The sequence below is a fragment of the Syngnathus floridae genome, chromosome 14 (genome assembly GCF_059516105.1).
Source record: "Syngnathus floridae isolate MCC-2025c chromosome 14, RoL_Sflo_1.0, whole genome shotgun sequence".
NCBI lineage: Eukaryota > Metazoa > Chordata > Actinopteri > Syngnathiformes > Syngnathidae > Syngnathus > Syngnathus floridae.
The window spans coordinates 6,088,751-6,116,244 of NC_142426.1; the positions used below are offsets into that span (position 1 = coordinate 6,088,751).

The 27,494-nt window shown below is 47.0% G+C and overlaps 1 protein-coding gene across 3 annotated transcripts; it reads right to left on the minus strand.

The window, feature by feature from the left end:
* Positions 1 to 60: 60 nt before the first annotated feature.
* On the minus strand, positions 61 to 26,897 carry LOC148387285 (neuropilin-1a-like). Of its 3 annotated transcripts, XM_088395963.1 has the most exons (19): positions 26,700 to 26,897; positions 26,069 to 26,221; positions 15,746 to 15,920; positions 10,675 to 10,856; positions 10,313 to 10,540; positions 9,538 to 9,699; positions 9,295 to 9,461; positions 6,399 to 6,554; positions 5,967 to 6,111; positions 5,690 to 5,865; positions 5,446 to 5,601; positions 4,470 to 4,614; positions 3,811 to 3,960; positions 3,704 to 3,745; positions 3,439 to 3,579; positions 2,877 to 3,172; positions 2,052 to 2,148; positions 1,941 to 1,985; positions 61 to 1,834 (listed from the first exon to the last, which is right to left on the minus strand). In XM_088395963.1, the coding sequence occupies exons 4-19, from the start codon at positions 10,808 to 10,810 to the stop codon at positions 1,560 to 1,562; spliced, it is 2,517 nt and encodes an 838-aa protein (XP_088252089.1). In that variant the 5' UTR covers positions 10,811 to 10,856; positions 15,746 to 15,920; positions 26,069 to 26,221; positions 26,700 to 26,897; the 3' UTR covers positions 61 to 1,559. The 3 variants fall into 3 exon arrangements, with proteins under 3 accessions (XP_088252089.1, XP_088252090.1, XP_088252088.1); XM_088395964.1 differs by lacking the exons at positions 26,069 to 26,221; positions 26,700 to 26,897 and adding an exon at positions 16,918 to 17,030; XM_088395962.1 differs by lacking the exons at positions 26,069 to 26,221; positions 26,700 to 26,897 and adding an exon at positions 16,119 to 16,910.
* Positions 26,898 to 27,494: the final 597 nt, after the last annotated feature.

Here is a 27,494-nt window from a genome sequence, read left to right on the forward strand (position 1 = left end):
CATCCCACAATACTTTTGGAATATGCACTGCTTGTGTCAATCAATGAAAAAAAGTTACCATTGTGACAATTAATGCAAACATTTATTGATCTAATTGTTTGGAATGTAAAGTTCAAATGATCTGCAACAACACAGACGAAATGTATCTGCCCGGACGTCCACCAGAAAGTACAAACTACTGCAGTTTCTTTTTTTTTTTCTTTCGCTTTGAACTCTTTTTTAAGGCAGAGCTGCTGCTTTTCCATCTTTCATGTTTTTGTCTTTTTTTCTGGGGTGGAAAACAGCAACATCACAGAAGCAGGTTTGTAAAACCAAAAATAAGGAAAGTTACAAAAAGTTCATTGATTTGACAGTAAGTCATCATTTTACCCTCCTTACATAAAATTTTACATCTTCATGTGATAATTTTTTTCTCTTTTTTAATAAAAAAACAACAACATAACATCATTTTGTTTTTATACATCATAAAATCATAACCTTTTTCAAATTCTACATTTCAGTGCAGGATGTTTTTATTTAATCTTATCCAGTGCTGCAGCACCCTTTCTTATTCACCAGATCACTTATGTTTACTCATGAAAGAAAAAAAAAAGGGATAAAATAAACAAAACTATTGCGGAGAAATTGTTTTGAGAGATTGAGAGAAATGGTTGTCATGGCAACAGGCCTCCTTTTAAAGATAGGAAGGAAACGCTTGAGGTCTTGGGTCCTCCATGTCGGGGGTCCAGTGTTACCCTGTACAAAAGCCAGTGACAAACACGCAAACATTCACGCGCACGCACGCACACACATATCACATTAAAAGACACACAAACGCAATGTGTGCGTGTTGTGCAGGACGGCATATCGAGAACGGACAGATGAGATCAAGAAAGGATACTGCTGCACTGTTCCGTGTAGAAAAACAATTCTCATAGAAATATATTAAACTATGTACAATGTGATAGAACAGCGCATGCACGCGCGTGTGTGCTCCCAAAGGCTCAGACGCGCACAAATGCACACATTCACACGCACTCACCACAATCAACAACTACACAAATGGGAATTTCACCGGTAACATTACGAGCCAGAAGATATTGACATTCTTTGCCAGGCTTTGCCAAATGTGCCTTTTTTGTCTTGGCCATTCGAGAGATGATGCCGAAATGTCTGGCTCACCTCTTGCCTCAAAGCTAAGACGCCGTCTTCACGTTTTGGCCGACCGCCGAGACGTTTTCTTTGGCTTCGACCGAATGCTGAAATGTTCTCTTTTTGTTTCAACTTACAAAGACTTTAAAACAAAATCTTTCCAAACGTGGGGTGAAAAAAGGCACTGTTAGAACACACACACACACTCACGCACACACACTTACTTGTGACTTGGTCTCATCACCAGCGTGAGAAAAATCCACACCAAAACTTCCCCAAAACAAATAGATCTTCTTTTTGCTGTACAGTTCGTTTGTACACAGTGCCCCCTGCAGGTCAGTCTGTTGCGCTGCCGCTCCTGAGAAAGAAAAGCCCACCCTGAAGTCCAACGGCAGCCCCTCCCTCGCTGCCGGTCCCCGTCCCGCCTCTCACGCCTCCGAGTAGTTAGCGTGCGCGTTGATCTTGTCCTTCTTCAGCTTGACGCCGTCCACCAGCTCAAAGTTGTAGTTCTCCAAGGCCGACAGGTTTCTGTCGGCCATGGTGGCGTGCGAACAGGCGCAGTACAGCACCACGCCGCACACGGCGCCCACAAACACGCCCAGGGCTGACATTGCAATGATGGTGATGAGGATGGGATCCAGTGTCTTCAGCATGTTGTCCGCTGCGCCCACTTCGTCTGCCTCCTCTGGGAGCGAGTCCATTGCTACAAAAAAAAGAGAGGCGGCAACAGCATCATAATGATGCCTTCTGTGTCTGCACTTGAGTAAATGCAGTAACCACTACTGGTGTAAATATGTAATTAGACGTACGTAGGATGATGATCTGCGTGGGTGGAGATGGAGGAACGTCTGGATCTAAAGAAGATAAATGGGTGGTTAGGAAGCAGACAAAACAATCGTACGTCCGTGCGCCGTCCAAACCTTTGCAGCGGTCGGCGCCGAGCGTGTCTAAAATGCGGATGTCGTCCACAGCGATGTGTCCTGTGTTCAGTCTGTCCGCCACGCCCTCCACCACCACCTGCAAACGGAAAATTGTATCCCAAAATGAGAAAAAAGTGTGGTTTCGGATAGTTCCTGAAGGCAACACCTAATTTGGCGACGCAGACAGATTGTTGAACAGGACATTAAGCTTTTAGAGAAACAAGCAAGTTCGTGGACGATAGATAAACGTTTAGCGATAGTGAGGAAAGCTTTGACTGCAAAACATTGAGGACAACCTTGCAGTTGTTCGGTGAGGAAAAGAAGCTCATTGTTGGCCGCCGCTGAGAATGGCTCGGGTCTTGAGCGGCTACGTGAGGAGAGCTATGACTACAGATGGTGCCCGAAGGCAATTGAATTCGGGACATCGGGAACAAGCACCCACTGTGATTTATTTTTTTTTTTTTTAAAAAAGCTCCCCCTGAAGGGAAGACCGAGACGAGAAAGCCACAGAGATGATTCAACCGTAAGCTTAAGGACGATTGGTTGTTGTACGAGAAATGCAACTATTTCAAGAATCCCCCTGAAAGCAATGGCTGAGTTTGAACAATTCACTGGGAAGTTGTTTTTGGGAGTAACCCCGCCATTTTAGATTGTGGATGAAAGCAGCACCTGTCCAAATAGACAGGGCGGCAATTAGCAGCTGTTGCAAAATAAACTGACTGTCGCCGTGTGAGGCAATTTCAGACAACAAGGCCCTGAAGGCGACACCGGGCCGAGATGGCCAACAGACACATCAAGAGTTCATCAATCGATCTTGAGACTCACTTGATAAGGTTGACTGGATCTGGGAAGTAAAAGTCGCCCTTCCCGCCATCGTGCTCCCTGGTGCCCGCTGACTGTCCACAGGATGCTCTCCCTCCCTTCCTCCAGCTTCTGTCTGATGCGGAGCTGCTGGCCCAGCAGGTGGTACCAGAAGGACATGCACAGATCGACGTGAGGCGCCGTCACCGGCAGACTGAAGAGGCGGGCCACCCTCTCCGTCTCCGTGTCCTCTTCGTCATCTTCAGCCTTTCTTAACGGTAAGGTGGTCAGATGCATCAGGATGAAGTGACCCGCGCGGCCTGCAGGGGGCAGCATAGGACAACACACTCAGCAGGCAGCGAGAGATTGAGGACTCAAGTGTTGGCAAAGCAGAGGCAGGAACAGAAAGTGGACAAAAAGTGACACAGAATGAGAAAAATGTAGTCACGACCAAGACAACAACTGAGGAATTTGCCAGACCAACGTTTTGGGACATGAAATTTTTTTTTTCCCCACAAAGCTTGCAGCCGCTCTAGCCTAAAGAGCCAAAAGCAACAAGGAGGACAATGCTGAGCGCACGTGTTACCCATGCGGTCCAGCATCGGCGCTGTGTGTGCGGTCGCAGATCCCGCACCGTTCTGGATCAGCCACTGGGCGCCCGAGCCGACTTCCTCAGTCCAACCGCAGAAGGAGAGAAAGTCAAAGCTGCAGGCGAACCAAAAGTAGTCTGCCAGCCACAAGAACAACAAGCGCCGGTTACACTTAAAAACACAAAACTTTGGCCATTTTGGCTCTTACTGACATGCAAGAGTTGAGTCCAAAAATCATGATGGAGGCGGCGTGAAGCTGACCTGTTATGAAGTCCACTGAGGGGTCGTCGGGAGTGACGCCTCCTGCACATGCAACACATCAAAAAAGCTTAGCGGACATAAAATGACTTTCCAGTGAAAACGCTTACCTGTCACCAGGTCGTAGTTTTGGGGAAAGTAGGCGTCGGTGGACGGCGTGGTGACTGGCGCCGTTTGAGGCCACGAGGTGGTGCCTCCAAATGTGGCGGAGGGAAGCGTAGCAGAGACCGGCGTGGTAGGCAAGGCTGTGGTCATGATTTCTGAGGAGGGGAAAAAAGCTCTTCATTCATCATTTCGGTGCTTCAAAGAGAAAAAAAATCTCGAGGCTTTCCCGTTATGACGCCGACATTTCAATTTAAGGCATGCGTGTTTTATTTTAATCCTCCGCAACACCACCACCAACACGCTTCCTTTAATTACACGCAAATCAACCGAAATAGAGGCCCGGCTGAGTCATTTTCACATTCCGTCCTCAAGCCACAGTTGAGCGGCATTAGCAGTTAGCCGAGTGTAGCACGACCGCGTTGTGCTGAGCTTCTGCGTCTTGTCAACAAAAGACAGAAATCATTTTTTAGATTAAAACGTAGCTACAAAAGGCGACCTCAAGATTGTTAAAAGCTAAAACCGTCAAGAGACGGTAAAAGAAAATGAAGTTGGTAGATACGCTCTGGTAGAGATGCTAGCAAATGGCTAACACACAGCTAATAAAGGCTAAGGTGGGCTAAGACACGAGAGAGGCTTTTAGTGCGTGAGATTCTTGTTTGCTCACCGTCCAGGTCACATCCGAGCAGTTCCAGTCGGAGGCCCACCCCTTCCAAAGTGGCTCTCTCCGGGTAGATCCGGATGAAACGGGTCAGCAAAGGACCCACCAACCTCAGCTCGGGCGTATCGTGGTTCTGATTGCCGGAGAAAATCTGACAAGCGCAGGGGAGAGCACCACAGATTAAGCAATCATTGATGTAGCCTGTCGGGATGTTGAAGGGGATGCTGAGGGAAGTGTCAATCTTAAAAAGTATCGTTACGGGGCAGGCTTATAAACTCGTTACGTGTGAGGACCATCTACCACATTGTAGGCCGTCAAGCAGCGGGAACACCTAAGACCCCCTGAGCGCTACCACCCCCCACGGCGCCGCCATCTGGAAGGCATGGAGCAGGATGCGCTTCCAGAGGGGCGGGCCCAGGAGAGGAAGCGGGGGGGTGCAAAGCAATGATCTCAATTTCCTCTCCCGGGTGAGAAGGAAGGCAGCTCCAGAGACCCCGGGGGCCCTTTTCAGGGGAGTCTCATTCAATCCAACGTACTCATTCTACATTCCAAACACTAAGAGCGTCTGTCAATCAAGTTATGCGCACACACACACACACACACAGTCCGCACATTCTACAACAGAAAGCGCAACAATGTACAGTTGCAAGGACATCCATGTTTTGACTACAAGCAGAAGGCTAACGGGGACTAAAACGCAGATAAGCCACGCGGTTTAAAAATATGAAATCAAACAAACTAAAATGAGGCAAAAGTGCTGAAAGACAGCTAAGAATAACGCAGGCGTGCTAACGGAGGCTAGCATCAGCTGAGACAGAAAAACTGCAGATGAAACTGATGACATTGTAAAGACGGGCTAGCACAGCATGTACGCAGCACAGCTCAGGGAAGCAAACAAAAATCGTGCAGAAAAAAAAAAATAGCTTCCAACCCGTGGGCTGAAAAGAGTTTAACGGGACACATGGAGCATTCTTGGACCCACCTTTGGCTTGGTGGTGTTTTCCTCGTTGACCATGGTCCAGACGTCTCCGTCCAGACTGTGTCCCACCCTGAACTTCTTCACAAACAAATTCTTGTCGTAGTGTTTCCCGCCCTGAATCACCACGCCGCTCACCATCTTGTTCTGGCCCAGGTCCACCTGACAAACATGAAGCATAAGTCTTACATCATCACTCCAAACCAAATCAATCCTAACCTAAAAAACCTAAAAAACTCATCGTTTGTACCTGGAGCCATTCATTTCTGAAAGGCTGCTTGGTCTGTTGGCCGGTCCATCCCGACCGTCCCGTCAGCAAGCGGGCGTTCTCGGCCACCCAGCCTCGATTGGCGTGCGACGAGGCGCTGATCTGTCCGTCCGAGATCTGACCGGACACCATGCCCAACATTCCCGAACAAGGGTAGTCTGCATGGAAAGCAAAATGGAGGCACTCTTTCAGTGGACTGTCTGGAAATGGTATCCAGCATGGAGTGCGAGAGAAGCCAAGTGGCAAACGGAGCGAGGACCTGAGGTTCGACAGCCGTAGACCTCAAAGCGCATGCAGATGCCTTGCTCCCACAACATGGGCCTGATGCGAACGTAGCGGGCTAGAGTCTGCTTGGGCAGGAAAGCGCGAACCTCGTCCGTCGGGTTGTGGTTCCCTTGGAAGATCTGAAGGTCAGATGGAAGAAATGTGGTTCAAAGGTCTAGTCAAGTTTTGGGGGGGCATGGAAAAAGCCCCAAAAGAGTGCCGAAGCCATCACTACACTGGCACGCTTTTCTTTTACAGGTCCAATTTTGACGGGACTGACTTGATACCATTTGATGAGCGACAGGCATTTTTGTTGCTATTAGAAGGGATGAATTCGATTTACGCTGACTTTGGATTTGGTACAATTGGGTTTTGGTCACAAGGGATTCTTCGTGAAAACGGAGCTCGCACTCAAGTGACCGTTGACCTTCTGTTTGGAGCCGTCCTTCACCGTCACCCAGTCCTCGCCGTTGGAGCTTAGATCGACCTTGTAGGAGCGCACAAAGTAGTGCTTCTTGGTCTCCTTGGAGATGGCGCCTTGGGTGCCGATGGCTGTGATGAACCTCAGGAAGCCCAAATCCACCTGAGAAGAACAAATGGTGCCGATGAGGCTTATTCAACAGAAAACTATGGAAACTTCTGCCAGTTTGATGTGAAATTTGGCAGACCTCGAGGAGACCTGAAAAAAAAATCTCATGACCCCTTGCTGGAAAATGCCCATTTTGGTTTCATTTGTTTTGCCATTTCTGGCTATACAGTTCTTCAAAGCTATGTTCGTGAGACCGCTTCCGATATACGAACGAGACAGATGGCCGGCGCTCAAGTGCCAAACGTTTGCCTTTTGGTCATTGCAAGCGGGCCCGACATGGCAGCCAAGTTTGACAACTCGCCGCAAAACATAAAAATCTATTAAGACAACGCCGACCCGGAGGAACTCCCCCATTGGCATAAACGTAAATGCCAACTTGTGATGCAGCGTGTGTGTGTGTTTGTGTATCGCACATGAGGAATGTGTGTGTGTCGCCGCTTGCTGTACGACGTTCCCGGCATGTGTGGGAACCGACTCTGCAATTATACGGCTGTCTGCACGCATCACTAATGACGAGTGGCTGACCTCGACCATGTGTTGTTGTTTTCTATGCATTTGTACGCCTCAGTGTTGTGTGTATATGTGTGTTTGTGTGTGTGTGTTGCATCAACTTTACTTGGCAGTGAGCACAATAAAAACATTTATTTGATAAGGGCAGCTCTCAGACAGTGCTCGCAATTGCGTGTGAGACATAAAAGCGAGTATTTCCCGTTCAAAGAAGAGGGAAATGACACAAGAGTCACTCCAGGCTCCATTTTTCTTGGCCATGTAATGAAAATGTGATGTTAGAAGGTTGCCAGATATGCTGGAGATGTTTTATCTGGTGAAATATGAAGAGAGAGGGATGTTTATCATCAAAGACAAGGCATAGAACATTCGGCACCAGCGGGCGAGCGCTGGAGCTGATCTGCAGCGAGGAACTTTTCACGCGGCGGCCAACGTGGGCTTCTTATCGCTCAGATGATGTTCACGCTTGAGCTGAAGCCAATCCATTTAGGACTTGACATGAGTCTCCAATATCTATTTTGTCACCATTCCATCTTCGAGACGTCGCGTTCTGGATGCAAGCTGTTTAATGCTACGCAACGTTTTGCCAAAAGTGGCGTTGCTCATCTGTCGAGCACGTGAACTTCAAGTTTTCCAGCCAGCACTTTAAAAAATGGGCCGTGGCCTCTCGTCATTCCAACATTCTTCCTCAGACACGATGATTGATCCAAAATTCCTCTCAAAATGAAAATGACAGCCTTGCTGTGTTTTCCGGTGTGGCTTCTTCCAACTTTTGTCTGTGGTTTGACTCAGGAAAGACGTGTCCACTAAATGTCACATTACTCCGGATTTTTTATAAATGCTCTGAAATCTGCTGAGTGAGAGGTCTTGAAGTCGATCCTAAGTGGCTTTCCAAAGTAGCTTCCTTCCACGGAGAGGATAAGAACATCTTCCGCTGGCCGCCAGCTGCTGCGCTCGTTAGCATTTGCGCGTGGTGGAAGGTCGGAGCTTCATTCCGGCCCGTTCCCGCGCCCATCGGGCAAACGAGGCTAATTGATCTTCCATCTTTGAAAGACTTGGCAACGTGGCAGCTCACGTACGCACTTTGAAGAAGCGCAGGAAAGGGCCGGCCGGCTGGCTGGCTGAAAAAAACAAAACAATGCTTCTTCCTGCCAAAACAGGATGCTGTCTCTTGGGTCATAGCGAGAGAAGAAGCTTTGGCTTGAAGGTTCCTCCAAACAGCAGTTCTCCACCGGTGGCTCAGAACCCAAAAGCGGGTTCATTAGAGCTCGGAAGGAAGCGAGTCTCCTGAGCGGGTCGGAGCCACGCTGTTGGGTCGCCCAACGTTCTTCTTTCATCTTTCTTGAAGGGCGAAGGTCACGGCAACAGCATCCCACTCACATGCAAAGGCGTCAATAATTCGTGTGGCGCCGTTCATGTTTGATGGAAACTACTTGGAGCGTCACAGTCACAAGCTTGCCGTGACTTCACGCTGACGATGGCAAAGTTCAAGCAGCGATCGAGTCAGTCGCTCGTGGGCTTGAGTCCCGTCGGGGCCGCTCGGTTCGGTAGCCCGTGAGAAGTCCCCAGACAGACAATAGAGCATCGGCATCGGCGGCGCTAATCCGCTTCCTGTCCACTTCCCGTTTCCGCCGCCATTGTGCGGCTTCCTCGATGAGTTCCTGTCCTGCACAATGGGAGCGGGCCCCCAGTTCCAAGCCGTCTCAGGGGCTAGGCTGGCTTGGAACCATTGTTGCAGTAGCAAGGTGGCTTTTTCATTTGGTGGACCCTTTGGACCTGCTACCATTCTTTTGGGTTAAACGTTGGCAAATGTTACGACCGACATAAAACAAACATGGCAAAAGCGAGTGACTGTTTTGAATGAGAGCGAAAGACGAGCATCCCGACGTGATGAGTGCACACGATGCGGAAACGGCGGCGGGCGGCTTCGTCATGAAAATTTTATGCTGATTTTCCGCTTGAGCGTGCGAGGGAAATGCCGCAAATGATGTTCACGTTTCACATAAACAAAAGTCCCTTTGGGTTCAAGCTGAGGGCCGGCCCGAAGATGACATCATGACCGAAATCTTTGAAAGTCGCTCCAAATCTTCATCTTGCCTTAGAAAACTCACTCGAAATATTAAACGCCTAAACCTGCTTTGAAAGCTAAGTCTGAGCCTTCTTCAAAACCATAAAACTCGACAGCCTCGCGGACAACCCTCATTTGTCAGACGGCGGAGTCACCGACCTGAATCCACTCGCGTACGTTGTCTTCGGACGGCGTCCATCCGTTCTCGCCGTAGTTGAGGCGAGAACGTTCCGGCGACCAGTTGCTGTTGTACTTCGACGAGGCGGTGATCTGTTCCGGCGAAATCTCGCGCGACTCCATGCCCAGAGGCTCCAGGCACATGAAGCCTGATGTGGGCACATGGTGTCCGACCTTAGTTGACCTTTGAGGCGGGCTTGCGACGGTCCCCGAAAGGTAGCTGACCTTGCTGCGCGGGGAGTCCGGCGTCTCGGATGGTGTAGTTAGCGGAGAAACCTTCCTTGGTGATGGCCGTGTCGGTGGTGATGGTCATGGACAGGATGCCCGTGTAGGAGATGACGCGGCCCGGTGAGGTCGGGCCACAGTATCGCCCGATGTGAGGACCCACTGAAGAAAAAGTTCATTTTACACTCATCCAGATTAGCTCAGCATTTTCCATGCTTACCTTTAAAAAAAGAAAAAAACATAATTTATGATTTGAGAAATAAAAAAAAAAAATTTGGAGCCGTGATATCATTAGCAAGATTTGCATGCCAGCTGGCGGCGTCCCTTTCACATTGTCACACTAGCGGCTTTGCTAATCTGCCAGGATTAACGTCGTCGTCGCTGCCAGATGCGAGCGAGGCCGTTCGCAATCTGTAACGGATTACGCTTGGAATTATGACAGTTTTATCCGAGCGTGGTGTCAACGCCGTCAGCCCGCGTGGTGTTGCTGATCTAACAATTAGCCACCATAGATAAAAGACACCATGTGGTAATTTGCTTTGGATTACTTGATATCTAATTGTTCCCCTGAAGGGAAAGAAGTGGCGTCTTTTTAAGAGAGGCGTTGATTTTTCTGTCGTTTCGTACTAAGCGTAAAAAAGGATGAGGCATCTCTATCTAACTGCATTTTTACACACACTGCAATTTTTTTCTCTATTGGGGGATGGTGAGTATTCATCTTCATTACACATTTTCAATAATACGAGCGTGACGTTGATCAGAAAAAGATGGTGACCTGCTGGGTATCCGTCCCAGATCTCCAGCCAGTCGTAGCGGCACAGCGCCCCCGGTGGCGGCGTGGTGTCGGGCTCCATGTCGAAGCTGTCGAACTCCACCAAGATCTCGGACATCTTTGGGGCGAAGATCATAAAGGTGCACTCCAGGTTGTTGGGGTACTTGTCGGGGTAGCCCGGTGTCCTGATGACCCCTGTGGGAGCTGTGAAGTTCCTGGAACATTCCTGACCTGGTGGCAACAGCAATGAATGTTATGTTGGGGAGGGGAGTGGGGGGCGGGGGGGAGGAGTGAGGCATCAACGTGCGCTTGACCCTGGGCGGATGTTGTGAACCCCCCAAGGGCCACTCATGCAACTCACGCACCCGTCTTGAAGACCTCGTAGCGTACGGAGAACCCGGCGCCGTGCGTCTCGTAATCGGAGACAAACTTGATGAGGAGCTGGTCGCCGCTGGAGATGATGGGCGAGGGTGCGATCTTGCCGCAGAACTTGCCCAACATGGGCGCCAGCTCATCGTCGCCGTTGTACACCTCCACGTAGTCGTACCTGCAGTGGTGACATGATGGAGGTTTTCAATTACACAAGGTAATGTGAGGTGATCGATGGATCAATTCAACACAACAAACAAGTGGTGTCAGTCGCTCATGCCCTACGAAAAGCAAAAGAAACATCTTTTGAGAGCTGCTTGGAGCTTTGGGCAAACTTTGCCGTCTTATGATGCCCTACATTCTCCAAGAAGACAGTAAGTGTCTTTCTTCAAGTCATCGATGACAGTAAGGGAAGGCACGCGGACCTGCTTGGTTGGTGAGGGGAACGGGGCAAGGAAGTCATATGACAGCCTCGAGGCCACGGGAAACAATGGCCGACCCAATGAGACGACAGAAGGGGGGGGGGCTCGCGGATTAGCGAGCAGACGTGCCGAACCGGCGAGGAAATGACAGATCAGACCTTTAAGACGGACGCTGCGTGTATACTTGTCAGCAGGCGCACATCTGGAAGGCACTCATCCACGTTTTCGTACGATTTATTACAATCGCAAATGCGCTGACACTTCCAAAGTGACACACTTTGCTCCAACGATAATGTGTTACGATATGATCACGCCATTTACGATGAGCGACCATTCACTCTGATTTTACACACACACACACAAACACACACAATATCGTCGTGGCTTGTGCGTATCATTGTCCATCCAAGACTTGCTGAGACGATGCAGGTGGCGATTGTGCGCGTGCATTTGCGTGCACTCCATGCCACCTGGCATCACACACACACACGCACGCACGCACGCACATGCACACGTCCATCTATCTTCCATTTCTCACCTCCCCCGTGATCACTGAAAAAAAATCCACCTCATTTGCACGCTCTATCAAGCACACATACGACCGCCCCCCTCAGTGATACAGCCATAGAGGGAAGGCGCACTCAGACCACTCCGGTCCAAAAATGCCCAACGTTTAAGAATCTGACAAGGAGGGAACAACCCAATTATGCACAGACAATCAATAATGGTGACACAAACTATCTGGAATAGGATGAAGGCTTCCAGTGTGCCCCCAAAGATAGATCCTCCCCACTCCCCCTGCAAGATAAAGTGTGCCAAGCGTCCTTCATTCACCTCAGCTTTGCACATTGAGCCTGCTGGGAAATCAAAATGGGAGCAGAGGAGGAGGAAAAGGAGAAAGACCAAGAATTTGTTCTCATTGAGGCCAGCGCTACCATGCAAGGCACCAGCAAACGTAACCGGACAAGGCCGACACCAGCCTCGAGAGGGAACTGGCAAGAATCGCAAGTGCTCCGATCGGTCCAGCCTTTCCAATTAAGAGCACTATTCTTTCAGCAGAAATGTCACTGGTCTTGGTCATTCATGTTCTGGACTTGCAGTTTAAAAAAAAAAAAAAGTCCATCAGACTTATAATTTGTCATCACATTCCAATCCAATGCGGTGACTTTACACGAAGGAAAGTCGAGAAGTGCAATGTGTGTGTGTGTGTTCGCACATTTTGCGAGGAAAAATGCTCGTTGTGGAGTAACAGTCTGTCATGGGCTGGAGGGCAAAGCAATAAACAGTGTATCACTCCCACTTCACGGTGACAAGCCTGGACCACCTCTATCCGACCCCCCCACGCCCCCCCCGAAGACACACAACATGTGACATGAATTAGCCTGCTAACCTCATCCAGGCAAGCAAGTCGTACTGCTCTGAATCCACGCAGGCCTACAGCGATGCCTCGGGAGCAGTTTTTTCATTTTGTTTTGCAAGCGAATTGAGAGACGGTGCCAGTGAACTCAATGTGTTTCATTTTGGTGGAAAGTGAGAAATTGAAGCTCAAAATCTAATTCCCAGTGGAAGTAAACAAAACAAAGAGAAGCTGAACTTTCCAAAAAAAAATCCCTTTAGCCACAGGCTGGATGACAACAGCTATTTCAATACAAATGGTTGCACAACACACGTAGACAGACGAGATGCCCCCCAAATTTTCTCGGGGGGGGGGGCATCCAGCAGACACCCCCACCCACAAACAATTTCACAATTTCAAAGCCTTCTTTTGTATATTTTGTGAGTTATGTAATTATTCAAATGACATATTTTAAAGATGCATTTCTTTGACGGACAATCGGAAGGAATGCGCCGACGTGTGCATCGCAAGTGCACGTGCGTCTTCTGACTGGAGGGAGGGAGGGAGGTCGCCCTGGACACCAAGCAAAAACAAAAGCTGATTGTCCGTGCCTGCCCTTCGTTTAGCACCGTTTTAGATTCTTCTACTCGGTCATGCTCGTTTAGGAGAAGCCAAGAGTTATGCTCTTGATTCCCCAAAAAAAGAGGAAGAGTCTTGTGACTGGAGCGCATCTACTGCCAGAGCAGTCCCAACAATGTCGTCATGATTTAGAGGAGAGCGCGACTCACAAGACAAAAATAGGACGATGACTCTAGAATGAATTTTGGTTTATGAATTTATGATGTAAGCAAATTTTAAACGATCGCAACATGTTTCACTTAAGTCAGCCCGATGGCGGCGCATTCAAAAAGATTGCTCCCCATAACTTGGCTTTAAGGGATTGAGTGTGTTTTTTTTTTTTGGGTGACATTTGTCAATTTTGAAGCTTGTATGTTGTTGCAAGAGGAATAGGAACTTTGTTTTAGGGAAGTGTAAGTGAAAAATGAGAGGAGCAAAAATAGCCGTGAAGGAGGGCGAGGTCACCGTGGCTAATTGACACTTGTGGTGAGTCGCTACGACCGAATCTGTGCATCGTCGATCCGCCTCTCTCAGTCGGGTGGCTCAGCCAACTATGGGAAAAAAGACGGCCTGAATTATCCCGCCACCGACGCATGTTCCCCAAGGCGCGCCCGCGCTTCTTTTTTTCCTGCCACTCGGCCACTTTGGCGACAGCGGCGCTATTTCAGACGTGCGATGACACCAAAGTGTTACCGCCGCCGTCTGTTCACTTTTTAACGTGGAGCGAATTAGAAGGGAGTCACTGGAACAAACCCATTTTTCAATTTTGCCTTTTGCTTTTTTATTTATTGTTAAGTCAAAGGTGTCGACCGCGTCCGGAAGGCCAAAAGGTTGCAAAAGACAAACAAAAAATAAATCTGAAAAATCCGATTTATAGATAAACACGGGAGCTTTGATTTACAGATTGATCCTGAAGGCAATGGCAAACCAGGACAGACAATTGAACTCAACATTTCAGGACATTTGAAGCAACTGCTTGTATGGTGAGGGAAAAAATACGATTTCCAGAGAGTCCCTGAAGGCAATGCTATCTTAGTTGCCATTTGAATTCGGATGGATATCAAGAGAGCTCGATGTGAATTTTAAACATTTAATGCCCTTTGGAACAATCACACAGTTGTTGTGCGAGGAAAAATGTCATTTCAAAGTGTCCCTGAAGGCAACATCAGAACAGATCGAGCGATTAAAACTGAAAAGAGAGACAATTAGCAGCCATTAAATGTAGATATAAAGCTGGATAGCTAGAAACATGAAACATTTAACGACATAGACAACAATCACTCAGTCGATGTGCAAGGAAAATTGTGACGATCCCTGAAGGCACCATCAGACGAGATGAAGCTATAAAAACTCGACATAATCGACCGACACCCCCCCCCGCCCCACAACACATTCGGAACACTTGACACACTCCCTGAAACAATGGCAGAGAGCTTTAAGCTTCATGTGGCCTTCAGCGTCCAACACAAGCACAAAACCATGTCATTGCAAAGGAGCCCCCCCCTCGAAACCACACAACATTGCTCACATTTCCTTCACTTTTTCACTTCCCCGTAGATGTCCTGATACTTTTGCACATATTTGTTGTCCTAATACTACTCCATATTTTCTTTAGTTTGTTCATCTTCCCAATACTTTTCTTCACATTTTCCTTTCTGCTATCGCAATACATCCTGCAAACATACCTTGGCCCGCTCCCCTGTGTGTCTTCCCGTTGACCCCCCCCACACACACACACACAGAGAAGCCGACATCAAAACCAAGAATCCTTTTTTATGGAGTGTGAACGTGCGTGTGTGTGCGCGTGTACATAAAGACGAGCTCTTGTTTTTTGACGGCGCCTCCTCTGTCTTCTTGAAAGGCTCCATAAATGCCTGGTGAGTAAATCACAGCCGCACAGATGGCCTCCCCTCCACTACAATCGGATCGTGTTGCAGACCCACGGGACTCATAAGCATTAGTGCTGTAGACCCTTTGTACTTATTTGTTTTTTTTTCCCCGCTCCCCATATTTTGTAATAATGGAGTGTTTTTGTGTGCGTGTGTTTTTTTGTGTGTGAGTGCGTTCGTGGGCAACGGTGCAACTATGCCATAACACCTACAATGTGATGAATCAGACTGCTCTGATTTCCATCCGTAATGGATGTTAATGTTCCTCACACAAGAGTCAAGTGCTGATTCCATTCGATTTCTCCTGCTAACAAAAACAGGAGCACCTTAAAGGAATCAGACGAACTCAGGTGTTTCTAAGTCATAAAGATTAAAGTCACTTGAGATCATGAGTCCCCAACCTTTTTGAAAAAAAAAACAAAAAAAAGCTTCTGCTTTGTGAAGGCTTACCAGTTTCATACACACACATACATAGCGAAAGCGGTCACAATTCCACAAACAGCTCTCAGTGTGATGCAGTACAAGGCACATCTAAAAAAAGGGAGCATGATCATCTCCTAAAAGGGTCATGTTTCACTTTGAAGAGAAATGCTCTCCTAAAGCCGCACCAAATAGCCAAACAAAGAGATCGTCGTCCACCGTTATCAAACGGGAAGGACAGAAGCCGCGGAACCTTCTGCGGGTGTGCACCCCCCCCCCAATCTGCACCTCCTTGTGACAGCTGCAGTGAGGCCCAGTGACCAACGGGTGGCAGAGTGACCCGCAGTACCGATTTGTGTGCGAGTGCGTCTGTCTTTCTTACTTGCAGTCTCGGTCCTCCAGGTCGAAATGCGGGTTGAAGTTGATGAGAATCTTCTGGCCTTGCTCGGGTGCCGTGATCACCCAGGCGCACTGCTGCGAGGGCGGGTAGGCGCCAGGGTAGCCCGGGGAGGTCAGGTAGCCCGGGTAGTGGATGTCGATGTCTCCGCCGCAGTTGTCTGGGGGGGGGGGGGGAAATGTCACAGTAAATGTCACTATTTGACGTGTTACATGAATCATGCAACATGTACAACATGCAACAGCCCCGGGCTGAGAGAACCGACGGGGCGCGTCGTCGCGCCACCACTTGAACGTGTTTCAAGTGGCAATTTCCAACAGAACTCTACGACACGTGTGCCGCGGTGACACGCACTTACTGGAATCCGCTGGGAACGCACCGACCAGGGTGAGCGCAGCCGCCAGGACGACCTGCGTGAGCAGGAGACGGAGGACCCAAATCGCTCCGACGCGCGCCCCGCTGCTCCGCTGCAACATGCCGACTCAGAAATTCCTCCTCAAAATCCTCGCCACTTGCCGTCCACAAAGTAAGTAAATGATACAAAAACAATCTCAAAGTAAGAGGTCCATCTTCAACTTGACAGGTCCGGGGAGGTGAATATTCCAAATGGGGGAGAGAAAAAAAAAATAATGTAAACGAGGAATCCTGTTAGGTCCAAGCGGCAGGTGCGCAGGCTGCCACCCGGAAAGGAGCCTCAGTCGCAGGGGCGACCTCCTCCAGAAGTGAGCGTATGAAACCCGGAGCGGTGGAGCGGGAAGAAACGACCCTCTCGATAGCGCGCCGAGACAACCAGCATCGCCCGCTCGATCGCTTGCCTCTTCACTCCGGAGCTTTTTCTCCGCCCCCTCCCCATCCGTTACGGCGCCGATGTCGGGGGCAAACAGTGGAATTTCCACTCCCACAATTCCAGCTGCGAGGCGGCCACCGAAGAACTCCAGTTACGTGCAATTGAGCAGCAGCGAGAAAAACCGTTTCGCACCATGCACGCTGTTTTACAATTTTCCTCCGGTTTGCTCGTTTTGCGCCTTTTGGGAGAAGTTAGCCAAAGAAAATGGTTGAAACGGACTCACCTCGTACAAACTTAAAGTCTTACTTTCAACTCGAACACTCAGAAGTCAAAGATGAGTCAAAGTAATCGTGATTCAATGTTTACATACCGCTGAGGATTGAGCTACTTCCGGGTTTGTTGCGCTTGCCGTACAGGTGGCAGGTACCATTTTAATTTCATTTGGGCGGTGGACCTTGTTGTGATATATGGCAAACTGTAATACTTGATGTCACCAGCAGAGGTTTCCATGGTTGTCAGTCATGTTTAAGTCAGCGATATGGAACGAAGAAGAAAAATAAAGTTTGAACGCAAGCTCGTTGTTCAAGACAAAGTTTGGTCATTCTGAAAGATGAACAACAAAGACCTTTCTCATGGACATTCGAAATGGGACTCTGGAATCAATTTAATGCTGCACTTTTTAATCTTTCCTCACTGGCTTGTTTTGGAGGTATCCATTTCCAAATACTTCCATTGAGCTACATTTCACATCCTGACACAAACAACCACCACAACTGCCGAGGCCAGATGTTCCCCAAGATGAATATGAGATGTCCTGAGAAGTGACTAATTGCATCGAGAGAGGCAAACAAGCCCGGATGGATCTTGTCCTTCGACCATTTTGAACTTGAATCAAGGATCAATAACACTTTCTGCCATACTGATGGATGCTGATTGGGAGAAAATCGGGTTAAGTTGACAAAAGCCAAAATATCAAGATGAAGGACGACGGCGGAGCTGCTCTCGCCATCTGTTTGCTACGACAATGCTTTGGGCCTGTGCTTCACAGCGCCTCCCCTACTTTGCGGTTCTTGCAAGCTCCTATATGGCTGTCAAATGAAATCAGGATGCTGTTTAAATCACGTAAAGAAAATCTGATCGGACGGCCTTTCTGACATGTGATTTCGGCGTTGTCTTTGGAACAAATGACGAGTGCAGGAAATCAAAGAGTGTATTTGTTCCTGAACTCGTGGCATGTCTTTGCGGATTCCTTTCAAGTCGTAAACACAACCATCAGTGTTGTTCGTGTCCTCAACTCACGTGGGCTTTTTTTGTCCCCACTCAGCTTCAGGTGAACTTTGAACTTGGAGACCATCTTTTCATTTCTCAACCAACCTCTTCGAATGATGAAGCAACATTTTAAACATGTCACTCGACATTCATAAATATCGTCATTTATTTAAGAGACACATACATTCATAAATATCTTATGTTCTTATTTTTTAGTTTTATTGAAGTCAACTAATTAAAAGATATGTTATGCAAGAGAGTTTCTATTTCGATATTGTGACCTCGGTTGCCAGCGTTAACCACGAGAGGAATAGCATCATATGCGCGAGTCATCCTAAAAGCTGCAAACAATGTTGTTCTTTTTTGCATTACAAATTGGTCTAAAAGTGTTCACAACTACCACTCTTCATGAAATTTTTCTTCACACGGAATCTCAAATTTTGCCTCACGGGCAATTCATTGGGCGATTGAATCGCTCCAATCACACAAAAAGTAGACAGCGTGTGCCATTGTCAGATAATTTGATCAAAACTATACATAATTTAGCCACTTTTTAATACCATCTTAGTTTTATGTATGTAAACGTGAATAAAAAGAATGCTGTCTAATCCAGATTAAAAACATGCAATGTGCTTGGATTTGGTTCACATGTAAACCGTTGATAATCCAGATTTAAAAATCACACCCTGAAAATCGAATCCAGGCAATTTTCAAACAGGAATTTTTGGGATATGCCGCTGCTGAGTTGTCCAATCTTCGTTTGTTAACTTGATCTAATCCAGATTCACAACATCTGCCGTGTAACTTGTCTTGAAAGTTTTCAGAATTTTTTTAAACTGCAAGGCCTCTCCGCATTCTTAATATTGTTTATCTGACATGCGCTACCCAAAATAAACTGGCCTCTGCTTGACTTCCCCAAGAAAACAAAAGCCCGCCAAATGTTTGGCAAATGCGCCTTGGTCAAAAATGCAGGAAATAGGATCAAGTAGAAGATGCGATCTTCTTGTCTGTTTATCGCGGATAAGGAGGCCATGCGGATGACGGACGGGGGGTGGCGCTTGTGTCATGATACAGTTGCGCGGCGCCAATCACAGGAGGCACTGACAGTGACCGTTAGCTTAGCCATTAGCTTCGAGAGGCCGGCGGTGGGCTCTGTGTGTAGTTACACTATGTTGAAATAAATAGATTTCAAAATAAGACTACACAAGCGCAAGGGGGTAATCAGTCGCCCCGCCTGGGAAGGAAAAAAAAAACAGTCAGTGACACAAGCTCAAAAACTCGTCTCATAGCAGACGTCACGGGATTTAAAAAACAACACGAGCTGTGCAAGAGAAAGTTTGGGATTCCGGGCACAGCGCGTTTCAAGATCAAACGTTCGCAGACAAATTGTTGGGAAAGGAACTCAGTGGCTTGCATTCCTCGCACGCCGTATTTTTAGGGACAGCTGTTTGAAATTTCCTCTTGGGGGCTGTTGGAACAAGGCCGGGCCGGGCCTCGGCTCGACTCCGAGCCGTCGCCGCTCGGCATCCAGCGCCTTTGGTGCCAACATTTGAGACATGACCCCGAAATCTAGAAACGATGAAACAACACTGAGTGTTGTCTGGGCGGAACATCTTGGCTCCGTGCAGCCGCCAGTCCACACAACCAAACAACACACAAACGCCATTGTGGCAAACTTGTATGTATGTAATAATTGGGCTGCTGACGATCCGTCACACTGTGCGGTTAGACTTGTTCTTTTTTTTTTTTTAATAGTTCCTCCTCTTATAACCTCCACATGGCTTGCATTAGCGTCGGCATGCGTCGCTATCTGGATGCATGTAAATCCTCCCTCACTTAGACTGGCACCGTCACGTCTCCCGACTCATCCAACACTGGTTCCCTCCCGCCGTCATATTTCAAAACCCCCCATACCTCTCTATATAAAGATGCTGGGGAAAAATTAGCGTAACGTTCCCAGCGGCGAACATTTGCCTTCGCATCACCGAGCTGGCTACGGCACCAATCGAGTGCAGTCCTAAAAAGGCACCTGTAGCCAAAACTAACAAAACTTCTGCTAATATGCTAACATACAAAAAATAAAGGCATGGAAATTTAAAAAAAAATCCTTAATCCACTTAAATGATTCATTGCATCCTGAGAATTTGTGGAATAACACACACACACACTCACATTTTGAACTGCAGTCCGCACGCACACGCGCACACACGTGCCTCTCTGTCTGCTATTTCATGGCGATACCGCCGACATCTCCCTCAACGCCATTGATTTCTTGTCGGCCGAGTGACATGCCAAAGAGGGTGAGGGAGCGAGCGAGCGCGAGCGATTGAGGGATGGCAAAGTGAAGAATAGGCGAGTGAAGGAAATTATTGATGTGGCGCAGACGTCTTATCGCACTGGCGCACTGTAACAGACAGACTGCCGGACAGACCGCCGGAGGCAGCTCAATGTCATTGGACAGGAAACATCACGCTCAGGATTCTTTCATGTTTATAATCCGAGAACCAAACATGACCAGAAAAGTTTAATCAGTTTTGATGATTCGATTCAATAAATGACTCAATTCCAAAACCTTTAAAAAAAAATTACATTGGTAACTACTTTTGCGTATTCACCCAGCCTCCCCACACCTCGCTTTTACGCTTTGTATGCTAATACCATTAGCAACAGGTGTTGTCGTCACTCGTTTGTATTCGTCAGCACCTCGAGAGCTGGTCACTAATCGAACGAGCGTACGAGTGGAGGAGTTTTGGATTAGAGCTCAGTCAATAAATTCTTCCTATAGAAATAAACAGGCGTTAGAAGCTGACCTCACGTCTGTTAGCCATGTGGTACATGCTATCTGCTCATTTTCAAAGAGAACCTCATCTGTCCACCGCCAAATGAGGTTCTGCTCTCTGCTCCTTGTTGCCACGGCAACCACTCGCCCCGTCGCCGCTGTTATTAATCTGTAATCCCCCGTTGTGGTCGTCACGTACCTGCCTACTGCGTCGCCACGGCGACAAGAACACCTCTGGGGAAAAAAATAAAACGTTTTTTTTTTCTTCAAAAAATCCAACCCCAGGAGACCTCACCGTGCCCCCCCACCCCACTCAATGCCTACTCTGCGGCATGGTAGCTGTTTCCATGGTGATGCTGATGGGTATCACACACAAACGCACACACACAGGCACAGGTGAGTCCTATCACTAAGCCTTAGTTGCAAAATATCAAACTTAAGTACTTGCTGTCTGGTGTCATTTTCTATTTCTAAGAGGTCCTTTGTTGTCTTCTGCTTCTACGAATCACAATCTTCTGTTTTCCAGAATTGCAGTCGTTCATATTTTAGAGTAGCCGGCCGACATCTCAACTCAACCCAACCACGTTGATGACACAAATACATGTCAACACTCATGGGAGTCCTTTTTCAACGGCGTCATTAAGACGCCGCCCACGTCATTAAAATGCCGACTGGCCGCCGGAAATCTCCACGGAAGTTTTCATTAGATTTCATTATCCGGCCAAATTAAAATCCAATCTCATAAATTAAACAAAAAAGCCTTGTGAGATGTGTCTGATTTCCCCGGCGAGCCTGAAGATCTTTTCAGCACATAATTATGTCTTTCAACAAGGATTAGCCACATTAAATAGGGACAAAAACAATGGTGCAAATGAAAAGCAATGAAATGAAAAGCATAAAAGGATACCGATTTACTTTTGCCATGACTTTTTGATCAGACAGTGAATGCTAACCCACACTAGCTGGACAAAAAGGTATTGGGGCCATTTTTTTTTTTTTTTGCAGTGACCCGAGGAGATGTCCCAATACTTATGTTAAAAAATGTGCACTTTACATTTCACTTCTTGGGCGTGTCTGAATACATCTTTGTCCACATTTTCTTCACTATTTGCTTTCAGTACATGTCCCAATACTTTTACATTGTTGGTGTCCCAAAACTTTGGTTACAAACGTCACAGTTTTCCACTTGGTACTTCTCGTAGTTTTTGTCCCAAAAATAAAAGTGTGTGCCGTGCTGCTAATCCGGGCAACCTCTTCCTCCTTCTCTTCCTCCTCCTCACCACAGCATCTTCCTTCTCGTCATCATTTCCACTGACAGCAGCTTGCGTTGTAATCCATTTACATGGCGCGTAATCTCATTTTTCAACATGTCACTCAGCAACAGCGTGACTCTAAAGCGCAGCTTCAAAGTAAACAGTCCAACTGTGACCGTTACTCGCGACTGCTCATTTTTCATGGACAGATGATGCCACTTGATAAGAATATAAAAAGTTGAATGCAGAAATTCAAAAAGAGATTTTTCTTACAAAAAGAAGCCCTGAAAAAAAAAAACTAAATATTCACGCCCCTTACATGTGCGTGCATATTCCTTTCTAGCAGTCTTCTCAACAGCCGCCCTCAACATTTGCACATCCAAGAACATGACGTGCGAATTCATCACAGAGTCATTAGCGGCGCATCGCTAACTAACAAGATGGCCGTAGCCCCCCCTTGGACGGCGACCGATTTGAACAGTTGGCATTTGAGCGCTCACCACTCGCCTCTCGGAATGCATCTGGAGTGACGCCAGCGAGCTCATTCAGAAAAATCCAGTACATCCAGCTGTGACTGCGACCAACCGCGTGAACTTAAGCTTCATTATCACGCGCAAGTCGACTACGTTGACAAAACACACGGCCGGTTGAAAGCAAAAACCGTCTTCTACGTTGCCCCCCAAAAAAGATACGTGTCATCACGAGTCCAAAATGAGGTGGGCGATGCAGCTATTATGCTCACGACATGACGTTTCTCAAATGTGTCTTTGATTCTCCCAAACAAATCTGCAGAGTGAAAGCGGGAGGTCAGACGAGACGACGTTTCCCTGGCAAGCAGCCGTGCACGTTGTTATCTTTGTCCCACACCAAAGCATCGGCGCTGCAAATAACAGGCTACTGGGCCATGTTAAGAACGCCCATCTGGCCGGCCGGCGGGTCCGCTTGGAGGTCAAAGTGCTAATTAAGTTCTTTAGAGAGAAGCACTTCAGAACCCCGCTGCGCTTTTCCCAGCCGAGTCGTCGGTTGCCAAGCGCTCGCCTACCAGACGAGCGCCGCCGACAGTTTAGTCCGCATTTCACAATTTCCACTTGTTGTCATCTTCCCTTCCTAGATGTGTCCCAAAACCTCGGTCCACATTTTGACTCCCCCTCCCCCCAATGGTATGTTGTCAGTGAGACCAATTCTTTTGCCTTCACTTCCTGTTGTTGTCCCAATACATTTGCACACGCAGCATGATGAGTCGAGTGTTTTGGCATACAAGGGGTGCTCACACACGAACCCCCCCCCCCCTTTTTTTCAGGACGTTGATGCATTTTGTGGCCCCGCCCATGCGTTCAGCTCTAGGCGAATTTGATTTCAATTAATTAGCATAAAAGACCATGCGCATTGCCTGCTCTGCAACCGCACAATAACACCCCCCAGGAGACCCCCCTCCCACTCGACGCCAAGGTATGCAAATGTTAATTGGGAAATGATGCATTGCACGAGGCTTTAAAGTAATCATGACCCCGGGGAGCAAATTTTACGATCAAATTTGTCTCTTGTTTATGAACGCACTTGATGCATGCAGCAAACTGCAACATTCATTCATTTTATCGATCGCTAAGATGATTTTTTTTTTAGGGCAGATTTTGTACTTCAAAGTAGGTCCCAGAGATGCGCAGTGCTTACACTAATGTGTCTCGCGGCGCTATAGTTTACAACAAAAAGGTCAGGGTCTACATCTTAACTTTTCCAACCCCTTGAGTGATTTTTTTTTTTAAAAGCCACTCGCAAATTTACAAAATATCAACAACATCAGTGGAATCATTTTGCATATGACCCCCAAAGAAAATGCCTAGACAAACACAATCAAACTTAAAAAATAGTGTGCGGCGAGGGAAAAAAAATCATCAGCTATCATCACTCTCCGCCAATCAGGGAAGATTATTGGCGCATTATTTCATCAGCGTTAGTCTTAATTGAGGGGGAAAAGATGACTTTCCCAAGGCGATGCATAAGTACTAATCCTTATAAATATATTTAAATTTATAAAATTAAGTTGACTGCATCTTGAATGGAGACGAGATATGAGAAGATTGTGGTGAAATGTCATCTTCCTCGGCAAATGTCAGCGGTGCAACCTTTGCGTCATCTGACAGTTATTAGTCGTGGGCTGCGCCGACACACGGCCGGGCTTTTCGACGAAACGAATACCCCCGAGACGATAGCACCATTTGTAGTGCTATATTTGGAACGCGTTTTGGGAAGGTGAGGGTGCCCTGAAAAATGAACTGCCCGTTTCTTAGATCCTCGACAAAATCACCAAAAACAAGGCTCGTCACATTAAATCATTTGACAGACGAATCGAATAATCGTAGAATGTTTCTCAAAATCATTACTGCTTAAAACCTGAAAGCTCAACAATGATGCAGTTGGCTGCTGTCACTTGGAGCTGATTTACGTTCCTTTTGTTGTTCGCATCAAAACAAGGAGCGGGTCACTTCCTGTTTGGACAGGAAACAGCCTGCACAGTCTCAAGGAGGCGCGCGGCACTCCAAAAGCTCCATTTGGTGGACCTGCACTGTGAAGTCCAACGTTTATTTAAGAGTCGCAGGAAACAGCAGGAAACAGGACGGATTTTTTTTTTTACAACTTACTATTTCCTCTTCTTAACTCACACACAAAATGGACATCATTTAACAATGTCCACTGAAGTTGTTTAGCATGCGCTAACACTTAAATTCACCTGAGCCACTCTTTACATGCCGTAGCTTTGCTTTTAGCTAGCAGCACGTTATGTCGAAGCGGCAAGGCGTTTGTTGGAGGCCACTATTTGAGGTAATAGTGTTTATTCACTGACAATACAACAGCAATGAAAAGGGGTACACGTGGAAGGGACATTGACTCATACTGTTGTGTCACCGTATCAAATGCTAACAGGGTCCCTACGGCAAGATGTGTTAAAAAGAAGAAAAGCGAATATATTTTCGCTCCATCTGCACTATCGCAGCAGCCTCGCTTTGGCGGGTACACACATACGTAGCTCATGAAGGGGCCTGCGCTCACACCCCGTTAGCAGCTTCACGCTAGCCCATATGCTAAGGCCACGTTAGGCTAATTCAATTCCACGATGTTGTCGGGGTAATGGAATGATTGTTCTTAGGGGGGCCACTCAACATGGACAAATTGTTTCACCAACAAGTAAAACCTATGTGTAAAAAAGCTAAGTCCTGTTTGAAACTCTAATTTCATCCTGAGAGCCAAACCAATTCCTATCTTCAAACCATAATTCTAAACTTCAAACTCTACTTTTGAACACCAATTTCTCATGAAGTCCATCATCTTCTCATTCATGCCAAATATTGACAGTAATAATTGTTTTTCATGCACATAATTGTCGCTCATGAAAACATTTTCTCGGCAACAGCTGTTTGCTTAACTCGCCACTTTGGAGCTTATTTGCATAACACTTTAGCGCATTTGCGTGCGCACTCAAAAATGAAGTCAAGGCGGTTCAAAAAAATAACATGCCACTAGATGATAAGCATTTAACAACAGAAAACACGCTCACTCGAAATCAAATAAAAGCAGACAAACTTTGGCTTTAACTGACAATCTAGCTGCTAATGGAATCAAGGCTTTCGAGTGTTGAACTCATGTGAAGTTGCCAGATTGATTTTTCCAATGCTAATGTTTATGCTAACGTTATGTGACAAAAATGCTAACATTCAACAGTTCAAAGTGAAGTTATTTTCTAGAAAAGTAAAAGAAACTCAGCATTTGATGTTAATCGTTTTTCTTTTGCACAGTGACAATATGGTTTTTAAAAAATGTGTAAAAGCAATGAAATTTTTCGAACAAAAATTTTGCTCCATACAGGAAAAGGTCTGACAGCATTGCACATTGCTATGATAAGAGATGCGCTTACACACACACAAAAGCAGCTAGACAACATCACACGAGAACACACACGAGAACACACACGCTGCTTGGAACGGGCCTTCAAAGAATTTGTTCTAAACCACGACAATGGCGAAGACCGCGCGTCTGGCGACTTAGCTCCTCGTATGCTCGGAACGAGATCATTTGATGATGGGTGATCAAACGTTCGCATTTCTTCGGCTGTGCAATTGCCTGCCATCTCCAGAGACTCGCTAATCTGTCATTGGACATGTTCATTAGCACCTGCATGCGTGTGTGTGTGTGTGAGTGGGGGATAACAACAGGTATTTGCTCACCCCGGGAAGCCACATGAAGCGGCGCATCACGTCGCCATATGCCGAGATCAGGAAGACGAGACTCAATTAACACACGTTTTGATCCCGGGGAAGATCGGCGCTTTGCAAAGCGGGATCAAACCATTTCTGCAGCGGCATGAAAAGCGTCAGATGCTGCAAAACAAACACCAAAAACAAGGTTAACAGGTGGTTGTTTTATCTAACAAACCCACTGACAAAAAGAAGCGGCAACTAGTGGCAAAAAATTCAGATTCTGAAGATGTGAAGGAATGATGGATTTAAAAAAAATCCTAACTTAATGGTAAACGCAGACCTTGTGCAAGTTTACAACAAAGCAAGGCCGTTAGCATTATTTCGATCAAGTTCACATGCAAATATTTGATTGTTTCCGACACATTTGTAGAGATTATTAAGGTATATCCAATTAAATCATCCATAATTCATGCACGCGGTTTCACTCTGGGGTAAAAAGGTCGTTAAATTATACACAATGAATTCAAAGTGTGGACCAAAGACAATGTTCATTATTCAAATGAATTGCCACTGGAGGCCAAAGCCAATTATTCCAAATGCGATTTATCTAAATATTGCGACTGGGGTGGCGAGGCTTTGAATCAATGCCGAAGATTACCAAATGTTGACTTTGGCAGTGAATACTTTGGATTTGCCTTCTGAGGAACCCCCCCCTCAGCCAAGGGTCCAATCAGGGCCCTCCAGTCCATTATCAGCAGAGCGATCAGAAGAATGTCTTTAGCGCGTAGAGCGGAGGTGGCGCCCGCAGACGCCATTTGAGGTTTCCGCCAGTGAGTTTCATCGTCACCGCATATCGGTGAATGAGCGCAAGGATGCTCCTTGTAATAAATCAGTTTGAATTTCCAGGTTGGATAAGACGGGTGCGCTTGATGGATTGCGGCCCACGCTGCACGCCGGCTTTATCTGATCCGGCACGCAAGCCGGAATACGACACGGGAAATGGATTTCTTTTACTTGGACAAAAGGATTCACGGTATCCAGAGACTGCACCTTGAATTGGCCTTTCATGTACAGTCAGCCGCATCATTGAATCGATATTTGACAGCGACTAATGTCAAGCGTAGTGATGCTAGCAATCAGTTTCAGCGTCATCTGAATAAAACGCTCCGCGGAAACTTGCTCATTGACATTAGAATAAAAACAGTGATGCTAATAAAAACTTATGCAAACAATTACACTAGCTCGCAAACATGCTCGGATGGGAGTTAGCTGCTTATTGTTAATACCGCACAGCATTAGCCTAACGTGTTTGCTTTGTGAAGCTGTCTTAAACGAGAGCTCAAATTTAGAATCCATTTTCTTTTGTTCATGGCGTCCTTGATGAAAAGCTACTTTCAAAGGTGGAATTGCATCTTTTATCACCCCCGTTCAGTACATTGGGCACATTACATGT

Excerpts from the sequence above, each read along its gene's own strand:
- LOC148387285 (XM_088395962.1), bottom strand. The coding sequence starts at position 16,236 with ATGTTGCAGCGGAGCAGCGGGGCGCGCGTCGGAGCGATTTGGGTCCTC. Across the intron at positions 10,857-15,745 it reads CTGGAGGACCGAGACTGCAA|GTACGACTACGTGGAGGTGT; the intron begins GTAAGAAAGACA and ends TCACCACTGCAG. Across the intron at positions 6,112-6,398 it reads AGGACGGCTCCAAACAGAAG|ATCTTCCAAGGGAACCACAA; the intron begins GTCAACGGTCAC and ends TCTGACCTTCAG.